The sequence below is a fragment of the Carassius gibelio genome, chromosome A6, assembly GCF_023724105.1.
Source record: "Carassius gibelio isolate Cgi1373 ecotype wild population from Czech Republic chromosome A6, carGib1.2-hapl.c, whole genome shotgun sequence".
NCBI classification, from domain to species: Eukaryota; Metazoa; Chordata; class Actinopteri; order Cypriniformes; family Cyprinidae; genus Carassius; species Carassius gibelio.
The window spans coordinates 31152809-31169109 of record NC_068376.1 but is presented as its reverse complement, the minus strand read 5'-3'; the positions used below and the strand labels follow the sequence as shown (position 1 = coordinate 31169109).

General features: G+C 37.1%; 1 protein-coding gene across 1 annotated transcript in view; it reads right to left on the bottom strand.

Annotated features, from left to right (window-relative positions):
• Positions 1 to 16301, bottom strand: part of ppp1r16b (protein phosphatase 1, regulatory subunit 16B) — a 33031-nt gene that overhangs the window by 9203 nt on the left and 7527 nt on the right. The window contains exons 2-5 of the mRNA XM_052600454.1: positions 12673 to 13017; positions 2258 to 2328; positions 461 to 606; positions 252 to 355 (exon numbers count right to left, since the gene is read on the bottom strand). Of these exons, the coding sequence (XP_052456414.1) occupies positions 252 to 355; positions 461 to 606; positions 2258 to 2328; positions 12673 to 12931 (580 nt within the window). The 5' untranslated portion in view covers positions 12932 to 13017. The remainder of the gene's footprint in view (positions 1 to 251; positions 356 to 460; positions 607 to 2257; positions 2329 to 12672; positions 13018 to 16301) is intronic.

Genomic DNA, 16301 nt, shown 5'->3' with positions numbered 1-16301 from the left:
ATGCACACAATGATTGGTCAATACAGCTGTCAATCAAACAATGATTGGTCAATACAGCTTTCAATCAAACAATGATTGGTCAATACAGCTGTCAATCAAACAGAGGGCTGATCCAATTCAGACTGTGATTGACAGACTGGGAAATGAATGACTGAAGCTGAAGCATACAGTGCTGGGGGTAATGTATTATAAGTAACGTGTGTGTTATGTCAAACGAGTGTAATAAGGGGCAGGTGTGATGACTCCAGCACCTCGGTTGGCCATGGCGGTCTCGATGATGTCGAGCGTGGGGTCGTCCTCACAGAGGTCATAGGGCATGTTACCGTCCGAGTTCACTGCTAAGAGATCAGCGCCGCTGCGGAGAGACCATCATCAGAGATCAGACCACAACACTTCCTCATCACACACACACACACACTCTCTCACACACACACACAGACACACACACACACACACTCACTGCTGGACGAGGATCTTGACGAGGCCTGTGTGTCCACACGTGGCTGCAGCATGGAGTGGCGTCCAGAGCTCATTGTCCTGAGCGTTGACCGTGGCTCCGTGATTCAGAAGGATCCGCACCATATCCTCGTAGTTATCAATACAACACTGAGACAGAGAGAGAGAGAGAGTGTGTGTGTGTGAGAGAGAGTGTGTGTGTGTGAGAGAGAGAGAGAGAGAACGAGAGGAGCACATCACCACGAGCCACAACCTCCACAGACACCTCTCTCACTTCACAAACATTTCATTCAGTGCTCCTTCCCAAAAACATTTACAACAACACGAGAAATACAATGTTCAATGTGTGTGTGTGTGTGTGTGTGTGTGTGAGTCTGTCTGTGTGTGTGTGTGTGTGTGTGTGTGTTGGGTGGGGATGGAATGTTCCAGTAGGATTCAGGAAGTGTGTGTGTATGTTGACAGCAGTACAATCAGTTCAGTGAAGCTTTAGTGGTTTGTTATGATTGAGCTGAATAGAAATAGTGGATCATGCTTGTGTTAGATGCTTTCTGCGTGTTGTTTTTATATATTTAACCTCATATCTATCCATCTACACACACACACACACACACACATTAATAAAACCCTTGTGTTTTTGTTTTCAAGCTTTTATTGCAATAAGCGTCAGAGAATGATATCAGTTACGTGACACTGTGACAGATAGAGATGATTTGTTGACTAGCAGTAATCCAGTGAAGACACACACACACACACACACACACACACGCCATTTAATCCTGACGGTCCAGCCTGGAGGAAGAGTGTGATGCATTCTGGGAGAGAAACCCAGTGGCGAACACAAAGAGAGTCTTTGAACGCCCACAGACAGAACGACAGAGACCCAGACGGACGGAGTCCAGTGAACACTGCAGCGCTGGAAACACACTCTACACCCAACACTCAACACTTTTACATGAAGAAGACTATGATGCAGCTAATTAATCACGAGACTGGACACAGTTCTGGAGCAGTCAATGAAAACTACGGCAGAAAATATTTGATTAAACAAGATGAAGCTAAAATATAGTTTAAAAGATCAAAATTCTTCCAATTTCAAAATCTCTCTAAATTTTTTTCTTCTTCTTAAAAAAAAAAAAGAGGATTAAAAGATGTAGACCTCCACCAGTTTAAATCCCTCTCTTGAAGAACACGCTCTCTTCCCTGTGTTTGATTTATCTTCTAAACCTGCCAAACATTCTTATTTCTGCGTCGATCTTCCATCAAACAATCATGGATCAGTAATCAGGATTATAATTGAGTAAAATAACTGTCTTTATCAGATTATCCATCATGCAGCATGACTAAAATCTGAGTAAACTTTGAGTGACTAATTCTAGACTAAAATTCCAAGAGATTTAGTCTGAAACTAAAACAGGACGGGATCAAACGAACAGTGTGTGCAGAAGATCTGAGAGAGAGAGAACACACACCCATCTCTTTACTTTGAAGTAGATCAGTAATAAGCAGAGTGTGTGTGTGTGTGTGTGTCTGTGCCTGTGTGTGTGTCTGTGTGGGTGTGTGTGTCTGTGCCTGAGTGTGTTTGTGTGTGTGTGTTTGTGTGACTGTGTGTGTGTGTGTGTCTGTGTGTGTGTGTCTGTCTGTGTGTTTGAGTGATTATGTCTGTGTGTGTGTCTGTGCCTGAGTGTGTTTGTGTGTGTGTGTTTGTGTGACTGTGTGTGTGTGTGTGTCTGTGTGTGTGTGTCTGTCTGTGTGTTTGAGTGATTATGTCTGTGTGTGTGTCTGTGTGTGTGTGTGTGTTCACCTGGTGCAGGGCTGTCAGTCCGTCTTCGTTACACAGATCAGGACACACGTTGTTCTTCAGTAGATATCGCACTGAGAGGAGACACACACACACACACACAGAGAGAGAGAGACAAAGACATTAATTCACATCTCTTCAGATTAATATTCACATCAATCACACAGAGCAGAACTGACACACCGTCTAAATCGTTTTTTTAAATAATATTTTTATAATATTTTTATCTATAATATTTATATATGTACATATAGCTTTTTTTTATTTTTATTCTTTTAAAAATTTTATTCTAGTTTAATTTTTTTATGGTTTTGGTGTTAATTAATGATAATAACCCTGTACTAATCACATTAAGTAAACACGGTGGAAGCGGTTTGTGTGTGTGTGTGTGTGTGTGTGTGTGTGTGAACTCTGGTGTTCTCTGTGTTCTAGAGTTGGACATGATCACTGAGTGTCTGAGTTCTTTAAATCAGACGTTTATACTCCATGCGTTTCCTTTCTCACAGCAGAGGAAATGAAGATGCCGTGTAGCTCAGTGTTGTTGGCGTGCCGTGTTTACAGTCACACACAGAGACTTGTGTTCGTTCTCCTCCCACAGAAGACGAGGAGAGAGATCCTCTTGGTGCAGCGATTGCATTCCTGCGCAGGGAGGACACACAGACGCTTCCAGAAAGATAAAACCCACTCCAATAAACACAGAGACAGGAAGTGCAGAGCCGCACCCAACACCCTCGTCTTATCAGCGCCGGCTGTGAGGAGGATGATGAGGATGATGAGGATGAGGGTCAGCGCTCTGAGTTCTGTGGGTTCACATCAGGACCTCTAGTGGGCTTTAATGAGCGGAGAGATGACACACACACACACACACACACGATGAACAGATGCATGCACTCATTACTGACTGTTTTCTTTTCAGTGCAGCGTCACACAGCTTCTCATCAACAGACAGAGATAATTACAGTCATCTCTGCAGGACCAGCGCAAACACTCGTCTTCATCACACACACATCACTGATCAGAGGAGTTTAATCCACACAACCAACACACCTTTAGTATCTATTTGCACTTTTTTAAATACATCTTCAATAATACAATAATGCACTGCATCTTAATCAGGGTTAAATAAAAGAGAGTTAATAAAAAGCTAATAATTAAACAAATCATAAAAATGCTAAATGAAAATAATTTAAATATATTTATTATAATAAAAAAACATATAATGCATATTTTTAATATAATTGTATATTTTTATATTTTCTGTTTTTGTCAGGATTTTAAATAGTTCACATGGGTTTTATTTATTAATCTAGTTGTTTTATTTTAGTTCTTCAAGTTCTGAAAATAAGATGTTTTTTGTGTTTTGTTTATTTATTGCATTTCTATATTTCAAATATTTACTGGAATAATGATATTGCAATTCATACATGAAACATCAGACAATATTTTTTATTTTATTTTAATTGGTTACTTTATTTTATTTTATTTGTGCCTTCAAAAGCTCATTCCAAACTAATTACATTTTTATTTTATTTTTATTTTTTGGCATTTTTTCTGTAGGAGCGTGTTACACAGCACATCAAGTTTAAGACATTAATAAGCCGTTTGATAACGAGCCTGTAAAACAGAATGATGTTGTTCATTGTTGACAATGATAATGATGCTGATGTCAGATTTTCAGATTTAGCTCATTACGGAAGCGTCTGATATGAATTAATGTATCAATGAGAATCAGAGAGGATGTCTGGCAGCATCAGAGCAGCTCTCTAATTAGTGATATTCAGTGGTTTAATAAAGCTGTGAGTCACTGGCGGTTCGTGTAATGAGAGCGAGAACAGCAATTACTAACGGTTAAAAACAGCAGCAGCTCAAAAAGACCATTTCAACACATTTCTAATGCAAAAAGATTTATAATTCCCTGCAAATGTACTGTTCTTGCTCAGTATCTCCAGCACAAATATCTAAATATTCTTACATCCGGATGCATTTACTGGAGATGCACAATGACAGAAGATAAGAACTGTTTAAGTGAAAATAAAGTGAGTTTATGTTTAAAACAAGAGCAAATATCTGCCAATAGGATTAGAAAAATCAACTTAATTAAAACGGAAAACAAGTAGATTTTTTTCTTGTTTGAAGCACAAACTTCACTTGGACACTTCTTATCTTCTGTCACTGTAAATGCATTTCGATTTATGAATGTTTAGATATTTGTACTGGAAAATGAGACGGATATTCTGAAGAAGCAGAAGAAGAACTTTGGTTTCTTTTAAGGATTTGTAAAGACTCAACAGAATCACTCTAACAAACATCAGTGCATCACGGTAAACAGAGTCTAAACAAGCCTCTTCTAACTTCACACTCAAGTCATCTCTCAAACATCTACTTTACAGCATGTTTTTACTGTCCGCGTCAGGAAATAAACAGATTAAAGGACTAAATGTTCTCCTTCCCTCCGTCACAGACTCATCTGCAGTGAGTCTGTGTGCTTCTAGAGCTTCATTTATCATTCATGAAGCCGCTTGAAGCGGACGAGACAGAGACGAATATGTCCTGTGAGCGACAGTGCGCTTGAGAATCTAGTGCACTACAGAGTGACCATGATCAAGCCGCTGACTACTACTGTGTGTCCCATATTCACAAGGGCTGCCGTTATCAAATATTTATTCAATGACAGCATTAATTTATTATTGAAGAAACAGAAGCAGCAGCGATGAGATCAAATGAAGTAGCTGTGATTTCAGTTGTTTTTGACGGATTATCGGCACCGATATTAAACTTTTTTTATGGTTATCGGTATCAGCCATTTTTAAAACTGATAAAACAATTTAAAAGCATTAAAGAACATTTTTGTTAGAGCTCTCTTTATTCTTAATTTTGACATTAATTTTATTAATATATTAAGCTTTTTTATGATTATCGGTATCGGCCATTTTTAAAACTGATTAAACAATTTAAAAAGCATTAAAGAAAGTTTTTGTTAGAGCTCTTTTTATACTTCATTTTGACTTTAATTTTATTAATATATTAAGCTTTTTTATGATTATCGGTATCGGCCATTTTTAAAACTGATTAAACAATTTAAAAAGCATTAAAGAAAGTTTTTGTTAGAGCTCTTTTTATACTTCATTTTGACTTTAATTTTATTATTAATATATTAAGATATTAAGCTTTTTTATGGTTATCGGTATCGGCCATTTTTAAAACTGATAAAACAATTTAAAAAGCATTAAAGAAAGTTTTTGTTAGAGATCTTTTTATACTTAATTTTGACATTAATTTACATTTTTACACCAGACATATATACCAGTCCAAAATATCAGTTATCTGTCTACTTAATCTGTAATAATCGGTTTTGGGTCTGAAAACACATATCGGTTGACTCCAAGATTTCAGCATCACCTTCATTAGCAACGAACACAACGAAGAAGTATGGTTTCACACAAAAACACAGAGCAAACGACACAAACTCAATTTAGGTCCCAGATGTGTGTAACTCAAGTTCAGAATTATCGGTCTGAATTATCACACTAGTTTGAAATAATCTTCTAATCTTCTTTGATATACATATGGATGCCATGATATCGAAGTACTCTAGTGCACTAAAGTGATGCATGATGGTCCACGTTCACATGGGAATCACTGCTGCCGTCATAATGAAACGTTATCGTGTGATTTCTGGTGGAGCCCAAACGAGCCATTACTGAAGAACGACAAACTTTTGATCCACATCGCTGATTACTCGCTCACTCACACACACACACACACACACACAGAGCAGGCTGGCATGAGGATGTATGGGTGTATATTGTTGCTGAATAGGCAGCGAGTGGTTTTTGCTTACTAAACTACAAGCTCATCTAATGTACACACACACACTCACTCAAACACACACACACACACACACACACACACAAACTTCATTTATGTTTTTATGCAGTCTATAGTATTCAGAAAGACAAAGGAATTACATTACGATTGTTAACGGTCCCCTGTTACATTACAGTACATATAATTACACTTACCACATAAACAGTAAGACAGATGACGGAGGATGATGGCAAATTATTTGCAGATCCTCAGCACCACTGACAAATATCTGTAAAATGTGTGGTACGTACTGTTGTGATGAGTGACGGCCAAAGAATTTTAATTTGGAGCTCTGATACAAAGACAGCGAGACACAGTGAATGAGCAGTGACTTGATGAGGACTTAATGAGCGTGCACACACACACACACACACACACTGAATCTGCTTTTGTGCGAGTGAAATGAGTAAATACATGTGGACAAAAAATGATATCTCGATACTGTTCCGGTTTTTCTGGATAACAATGATTAAACAATATTTTGCTGAGTGTGTTTTTGTGCTAAAGACAGGTAAGTCCTTGTCTTAATGAATGATTCATTCAATCATTCGATCAAACAAACTATTCATTCAAAACAGTTGATTCATTTAGAAACAAACCAAGTACCTGTTTAATGAATGGATCACTGAATCACTGACTCAAATGATTCATTTAAAACGGATGATTCATTTAGAAAAACAAATCAAGTCCCTTTCTTAATGAATGGATCACTGAATCACTGGCTCAAATGATTCAATTAAAATGGATGATTCATTTTCAAACAAATCAAGTCCTTGTTTAAATGAATGGATCACTGAATCATTGACTCATATGATTCATTTAAAATGGATGATTCATTTTCAAACAAATCAAGTCCTTGTTTAAATGAATGGATCACTGAATCATTGACTCAGATGATTCATTCAGGAACGAAACACCACAAGTGTTGCACAAATATCCTGACACAGCTTTGTTTGGAACTAGTTTTGTTGACGAAAGAGAAAAAACTGAACATTGTGTCTAAAATGTAACGATTTCACATGGTGCACTTGCTATTATCAGATATTACTTAACTGTATATGTGTGTGTATATATATTTTTTCCTGTCATAAATATAATCATAAGGACATTCTAACTGAATCCAGTGGACTTCATTCATCATGCAGCCAATGCATTTGGACTCTCAAGATGTGTTTTTTTTTGTTTTTTGCATATACTCCTTCAGTCAGCTCTTCCTGTGCGATCAGAGCGTCTGTCAGTCTGTCTGTTGGTTAGTAAACTCATGTGTCTGGTGTGAGGAAGATGATGCTCCAGACAGATGGAGACGGATCCATCAGACTGCTGAACCAGTCTGAACACACGACCTGCACCAGATGATCATCGTCTGCATCTTTCAGTTCAGAGGAAACCAAAAAACAGGAAAAGAAATGCAGCATCTTGTGGTTGATGACTGATTTTCTTCGAAACAGCTTCTGAGATATTCAAGGTGTTAGAGTTAGGGTTATTCACTGGGTGTGAGTGCGTGAGCGTGTGTGTTTGTCGACACAGGCTAAATAAACCACAGATGCGACAGAAAAATTTCAAACGAGTTCAGCTTCCTCTTTCTCCTCCATTGATTTCTGGTTACACAGAACTCACTAGTCATTTAACACAATAACTGAGAAACAACATCCTCTTCTGCCAATGAGAGACAGTTCTGCCAAATTCAGCAGTTTATGCCAGAAATTAGGACAAAATGATTTGGAAGACTTTTATGAGAATTTTATGGTAAAACTGCATTTTCAATTTAAATATATATATATTTTTAAAAGAGCTCCTAGTTTTATGTAGACATGCACAATTATATAATTATATAAAGCAATATCACTGCAAAATACTTATTAATAATATACTTAATTATTATAATTTTATTTATTTTAATGTATTTATATTATTATGTAAATATAATAATATACTTAATTATTATTTTACTTATTTTATGTATTTATATATTTATATTGTTATATGTATTTTATTTTTAACATTATATTGAGCCTAATAAAGAATTTATTATAACAAAACAATACTATAATACTATTATATACAAATAATACTATTGTATTTATAGTATTATTACTGTTGTAATACTATTATAAATAATTATATACTTTATTTGTATGTTATATTGTATGATATATAACTATATATTTTTTAAATTATTTTACCTATCTTTATGTTGTTATATTGTTAGATATAAATATATTTATGTGTATATTTAAATAAATATATTACAACAAAAAAAGAAACATATCACTATTTTACTTGAAAATAGATTTTATTTTAAAATATTATTTTAAAAATATTACGTGAATAAAAAAATAAGAGTATTTAAAAAAAAAAAATTATACTAATGTCCTCGTTTTCAGATGTTGAACCATCAAGCTTTTATTTTTGCGGAAAACTAAAGCTGTTTGATTCAGTTAAACAAACTAAAATCAGCAGCAATCCACAGACAGACGAGCGAAGCTAACAGAAGATCGATTGAGTGTGACAGGAACTAAATCTGGAGCAAACATTGATTTCAAACATGCCGCCCAAAATGCATCCTGATCCAGATATAAATTCATTCAATCGATAGAGATATAAACAGCATGCAAAAGGAAAACACAAAGGAATTTGGGTTCTATGATTTCAATGATGCAGAAAATGTGGACGGATTCACAGAAACCAGTCATAAAAATAATTTACAGTAGAATGCAGAATGTCATTCAGTTTGGATGGCTGTACACTGAATCAAACGGCGATATGAATATAAGAACATCAACACAAGAACTTCATACGAGAGCATTTCAATATTTCATTTGAGAAAACACAGGAACTCACAGATCTTCACTGCAAACCGGTGAAAAAAAAGATTGGTTTAACTTAAACTTTAATTATAACGTACATCATTGTGTAAAGTAAAGTATATCAAAGTTATAATAATAATATAAAAATCTCTGCTGTGCATGCAGCACTTTTTAAAAATTATTAAACAAAGTTGGTTATTTGGAATAAAATAAACATTAATGGAAATAAAATATAAAAAACCTTGAACTTTGTTATTTTTTATTTCATTTAGTTGCCAACAAAAATGGCAAAAACTAAATTACTACAATAACAACTAAACTGGAAAATATAAAATAAAATACAAATTATTTAAAATATGATTACAAACTATAATAGCATCTGATATTTCACGTGACCGCACCTTTAAGATTCAAGTTGTTCTTTAAGAGAATGATTGACAGCTGTGATGACATCAGTAAATGTGTACTGCGTAATTAATTGCGACTGGTGTGTTCTCTGTTGCATCTCTGGCAGGATGAGATGAATCATTACTGTCAGTCTGAGATCAGATCATTTACCACGCTTTCTCTGAGGTTACGACCCACTTTACCAACGCTTAATGTGATTAGTAAATATGAGATGACAACAGCCTAACGCCTGTGACTTTATCACCTCATTAATGAATTAGCTGATGTGTGAAGCGCAGTAAGTTTGGGGGAATGAGTCAGAATTACACAATTACGTCAAGCATCAAAAACACCCACAAATGGCTTATCTTCCTAATTTCCAGAATAAGCAGATACGACCGAACATCCTCTGAAAAACCTCAAGCATATTAGCAGCTTTGCTTTATCCAGCGAACTAATGCGAGCATTTCAGCTAAACACGTTGAATATATTCAGCTAAAGCCGCTGTATGAAGCCATCTGTCATGATGAACCTAAAGCTCTTAATTAATACATCACCGAGCGAGTTACTCTGAGCAAAAACAGCTCCATCAAGCAGAGCGTAAACGTCCAGGTTCAGATAATCTGACGGGATTACAGCACACTTCTGCATCTCCTCCTGAGAACTGCAGGCTACTTTCTTCATGCATTCAGTTCCCAGGCGTTCAGAAAGACAGCAGACGTTGATTTGACCACCACTGTCATTTTCCACTGCTTTCAGCCCATTATTTCACACTCGTTTACACCAATTTAGTCATTCTGGTTGCCACCGGCACTCTGGTTTTACACAGCAATCAGGGCGACAGCACTGTTTTCAATGCCTTGTTAAATGACGTGGGAAAGCAGATTTTACACGACACCGCTGGCAGATGCATAAACACATTTATAGGGTTGCTCTGCTTTTTTAGACGCTCCCCCGTTTCTTTAATTATCCTGCCGAAGCCAGTTCCTGATTAACCCTTGTGCATTGTTCAAATTCACCTCCTTTTCGTTATGTTCGGGATGAAAACATCCACTCAATTAAACTGCCGTAAAAATGTATCAGATTCATATTTTTTTTAAACAAACACTAGAATTTGCTGTTATACTCCATATATAAGACAGAAACTAAGCCTTTTTTTGCACAGGCCTATCTAAAGGGTTAATGGTCCCACCTAGTGATCAACCGTAAAAATAACAAATTTTACCTCTTCCCAAAACGGAAAATCACAAACAATCAAGAATGCATGATTATATGGTGTCATGGCTTTGCAATCAAAAAATGTAGTTATAATCGAAGTCAATGGGGCAAAAACAGCCACCAACAACAAATGAGGAAGAAAAAATTCAAATCTAATGCTGCACAAAAACTAAAAATGCATCAAAGCCAATCTTGTTACTAATCTTTGACATGCCCAAGACTGTGATAAAAGGTAAAAAAATATCCAGTCCACAATCACTTTTTATATTGAAAATAGGTAATTTTGTGTCCCCACCCCCCACAAATCAGTGACATCATTTATGAACTTGGTAATTAAAGAGTTAAAATCTTGGATTTTTTATTAAAAAAACATTTGGTTGTTTTGATCAAGACTAAGGTTGATTAATAGATTTATGCAAAAAAAAAAAAGAAAAAAATATATTTATCTGATACATTTTTTCAGCGGTTTAATTAAGTGGATGTTTTCATCCACAAACATAACGAAAGGGTAGTGAATTTGCCCACAGTGTACCGTTGAGTTTTGGAAAAATTTTAAAATAAGATTTGTCACCAAAAATCATTCCATTAGCTCCAACACAGAGAAAGCTGTGGCCAAAATAAGACTCAACTTTACCCCCTAGTGGACGAAAGCGTTCCCAACAACGCATAAGGGTTAAAAAGTAGTAAAAATCCCATTAGACGGTTGATAGAGAACTTCAAAAGATTGTATGTATGTGATTTTTGACTAAAAAAAACAGCATAATATGTTTGCAGATATTTAGGAAGCATACTTGTTTCCCTGAAAAGCAGTTACTCTGCTTTGAAATGTGCATTCCTTGGTGTATAATGTCTGTTTTTTGTTTTGGTCTGTTTGGCTCCACCCACTGCCAATTTACCCAATAGGATTTTGACATCACGGGTTGCCAGTCAGAGGAAAACACAACATATTGCAGCCATGGTATAACACTTTTTTTTTTTTTTTTTTTTTTTTTTGCTATCTTCAGTTTTTACTATTTATAATAGTGTGATTTTTGGTGAATTGTATTAAAGCTAGGACCAGTTTGACCCACAAAAATCTTTATATTTATTAATTATCATGTAAGTATATGGAAACCAACTTGAAAATGTATCTACAACCAACAACAAATAAGTAAAATAACTTTTTCTTTATTAAACCTCTAGTTAAAGAAATGTATATTTTAAGTGCACTGCGCATGATGTAAATGTTAAAAAAGTCATTTGATAACTTTAAATATCTTTGCAGAAAAGATGTATGAACTACAACTACATCTTGTACAAACTCGTCTTATACATATTATATGTTCAGAAATAATTCAAGGGAAATGCTTTACAAAAAAAAAAACTTCAAAAGTTAATTCAAAATCAAAATGACTGGAGGTAAAATACCAGTAGACTATTATTAACTATAACTGTTCTGTAAAAATAATCAACAGTAGCTTTAGTATAATTTTTTTGGTAATATTTCTATTCAAAACAGAATTCCACAAAAAATCGTGGCAAAACATTACATTCGAATTAAACGATAAAATCATAAAAACTGCCCAGCACTAACACAACACAAAAATAAAACTGCATTTAACCGATATTTTCTAACTGTACGTTTTTCACAAACTGCGCTACTTGCCTTAATGCATTTTCCTTCTATTATTCTGTTTGTATGTTTAAGACACGTTTGCACAAGATGTAGTTCTAGTTCATGCATCTTTTCTGCAAAGATATTAAATAAGTGATTTGTTTTACATTTACATCATGCGTGCTGCATTCGGAATATACATTTCTTTAACTAGAGGGTTAATATAAGAAAAAGAAACTGGAATCATGTTGTAGTTAAATTTTCAAGTTGAATATCAACAATCGGTTAAAAGTTCTGAACATTTAGAGACTTTATGTTTTTCAATATCGCCCAGCCCTATTTTAATTTAGCAATGATGTCTCTTTTAATAATTGACAATAATAACGCTCTGCTCTCGACCAGGTAAATTTTTCATGGCTAAAATACGTAGCAGTTCAGCTCACAGCGCCATCTGTTGGTGAAAATAATTACTACACGACTGCTCCAGTCAGTGACAGGACACTAAAAACTGGGACGTCTGGTCACTTTAGATTACACGGACTCACCTTCATCCGGATCGTTCCTCGATGAGGCCTCTAGCAGGGCAACACTTGCTGCAAATGAAACCCTTTTACGGTTATCCCGCAGGTTCCCGTGGCCGCGCCGTTTGTCGCCCTTACGCTTCTTGTTCTGCATTTCCTTCTCGTAGACGGCCCATCGCTTGAGCTGTTGTGTGCGGCGCTTCTGCGCGGCTCTGAGTCGTTCCAGACTGGGCACCTTATCCAGCTGCTGCAGCTCCGTCAGCAGCTCCAGGTGATTGGCCATGGTGATGATGATGATGATGAAGGTGATGAAGGTGAATCTAGCAGGGACTGCAGCTCCCTGCCAAACCTCCACCCTTCATCCTGAGCCTGGAAGAAGATGAGAAACAACACTCTCATCAATCACATGTAGGGATGTAAAGATTAACCGCGAGCCTTGAGATGATTCAATTCGGTTGAGATGCTAAACAGATCGCGATTCAATTAGGGGAGGAGTTTATATGAATGTATTTCTGAGGGGAACTTACTGTGTTTAGAAAAGTTTACGTAGATGGTATTTTTCTTTTCATCTTGCCTCTGTATAATGCATATTAAAGTTCATAAATGCAGCGCAGCTTTGTTTACAGTGGTAACCACGGACACTCTGTATCTTTTAATTAATATTTACTTCTGCTCTAATACGCCACGTCTATATGAAAAACAGTCAGAATATTCTGTGTTAAAAGGATGCATGTTTTTCAATTACCTATACTGGTCTTAATATCCAAAAATAATATAATGAAATTATTACAGATCTTTGGACAATGGAGTCAACATGGGACTGCATTATGTTCTGCAACATCTAGAAAGACCAGGGACTTATGTGAGGACTCTGTTTGTGGACTTTAACTTTGCCTTTAACATTATCATTCCAAAGCTCCTCCTGCCCAAACTAACACAGCTCTCCTCCGTCTTTCAGTGGATCAACAGCTTCCTGACAGACAGGCAGCAGCTATTGAGGCTGGGAAAACTCACATCCAGGACCTGTATAATTTAGCACTGGAGTTCCTCAGGGCTATGTTCTCTCCCCACTGCTCTTCTCTCTGTACACCAACGACTGCACATCTAAAGACCCCTCTGTCAAGCTCCTGAAGTTTGCAGATGACACCACACTCATCGGCGTCATTCAGGCTAAAACTGTGGAGATGACAGGAGAACCCCCCCCCCCTCTTCCTCCATTCACCATCATGAACAGCACTGTGACTGCAGTGGAGTCATTCAGGTTCCTTCCAGCTGAGGAAGTTTAACCTGCCACAGGAGCTGCTGAAACCGGTCTACTCCACCATCATTGAATCCATCCTCTGCACTTCAGTAACGGTCTGGTTCAGCTGAGCTACCAAATCTGACCTCGGAAAACTACATCCTCCTCTGTGTAAACATGCCTGTCATGGATGATCTCGGCAATGGAGAAGTGCTCACTAACACAGTTTTAGAATATATTTCAGAAAAATAGGCCTTTTGTGTACTTAGAGTTCAGCTCATGAAAAATGGGGGCGAAAACAAAAGTGTTGCGTTTATAATTTTGTTCAGTGTACATATATACCACCACAAACACCGTCCCACAACATCCTGTGCTCATGAACGCATGAAGCTTGTTCGTATGGGGGATGTTGAGCTTGCTCTATATAAAAGCAGCAGCAGAGCCTAATATAACACGTCTCGCTGCTGTAAGTGGGGATTTACCAGTCAATTATCAGGACGCAGGCGGAGACCTTCTGAGGAACGTGGGCTTCACACATTAGAGAGCAGATGAAGACGCTACACTCATCTCTGCTGCTGTGCAATTTTCCACTGGTGAAGTGGGCAAAGCTGCAACACACACACACACACACACACACACATAACTGTCACATCCTGTCACCACCGGACGCCATCGACACACACACTCACACAAACAAGCCTCACCATTTCCTGTGTCTATCGCTGAGACTGATCTAAAACACGTGAATCCTCCAGAGGAGAGAGAGCAGGTGAATCGTGTGTGTGCGAGGGCCATGTTTTCCACTTCTAGCCCACGACACACACAACTTCCCCTCGCAGACGTCTGAACCTGTCACACACAGGTGACACTCAGGACACGAGAGAGACGTGCACTCAATCCAACAGATTCATCCAGCATCACTAACACTTAACAGGAACAGTACATGCTTTCACACACATTGAGGTTCATCTTTGTGAAGCATTAGTGTTTCTATAAACCACAATTACATCACAGAGCAAACACGGGACTCGAGGTGTGCGATGCGGAACTTTTACGATAATACTGCGATTGTTGTTTTGAATGTGTGTGAGCTGACACCATGCATGAGTCCATGCACTGACTGTGTGCTGTAGCTTCAGTCAAATAATAAAGGTTCTTCATTAGCACTGATGGTTATGTGAAGAACCTTTAACACACAGGTCCTTTAGAGTGGAAAAATACTCTTTCGATCATTCAAACATTAATATGGAAAAAAGAACTGACCAAAATGCAAGTGAAGCAAATTTAGTTTGAAACAAAAAATCTCTTTGCAGTTCAATACTGAATGCATGAGTGTTATGAACAAATCCTTTGAGAGAATGATTCAATGGCCACTTGCTTTGTTTCTAAATGAATCAGCAATTTTGAACTAAGCATTTAAACGAATGATTCAATGACTCTCATTAAGACAAGGACTTGCCACCATCTACTAGAGCAGTGGTTTTCAACCTGTGGTCCGCGGCCCCCTAGTGGGCCGCAGTGGTATTGCAGGTGGGCCGCCAATTATTTTCTGTTCATTTCCAGTCCATTCTAGGGCTGTGCGATTAAAAGAAAACGTCCTAAAATCACGATTTGAGCGTGCGCATATGCCTAACTCCAGGTTCACACACTGTCTGTGATGCGCCTTTTTTCTGAGCCAATGTTGACGGATCAGAGCGTTCTCACTGCGGTAAAAGGCTAGAAATAAAAATGTGCAAAAATAATTCATGTCTAACACATGAGCATAGAGTGAATTTGTTAGTGAACAGGATGCAGTTTAAGTGAGAGGAGACACGTTTTAAGTGTGCACACTCTCTCCTCGCAAAGCAGCGTGTATCTGAGCAAGCACGACCGGTTTTGTGACAGAGCAAAGGAAATCTGCTGCAAACAGAGAGATTCGCACTCGTGCATTATTTTAATGTGCTTTCGCGTTATATTTATGCGCTCTCACTGCTGACCGCATACACATACTGTATACACACTGCAAATACCTGAGGCACCGCTACAATTAATGAGCTCTATGAACAATGCATGGCAAAAAAGAAAAAAAAGTCCCTGTATACAGGATTTTTTTTTAAGTCTATACATTTTTTTTTTACATCTTCACTATAGTGATAATTTTGACTTATGTCTGTTCTAGAGATGTTACAAATTTTTGATAAAGCTTTGATTGGTTTTCTTTTGGAAATATGTTTCAAATTAATCCTGAATGCATTTATGACTGTAAAAGCACAATTGCAAAATTGATCAAAAAATCGCGATAGTTTTTTTTTTTGTCCATATCGCACAGCCCTAGTTTATTCAATAAATATAGTTTAAAATCTAGCTTCTGAGTACTAAGTTATTAACCCAACAATAGCGGGGTCAGTTAATTTTTTTGAAGTGGGCCGCGCAA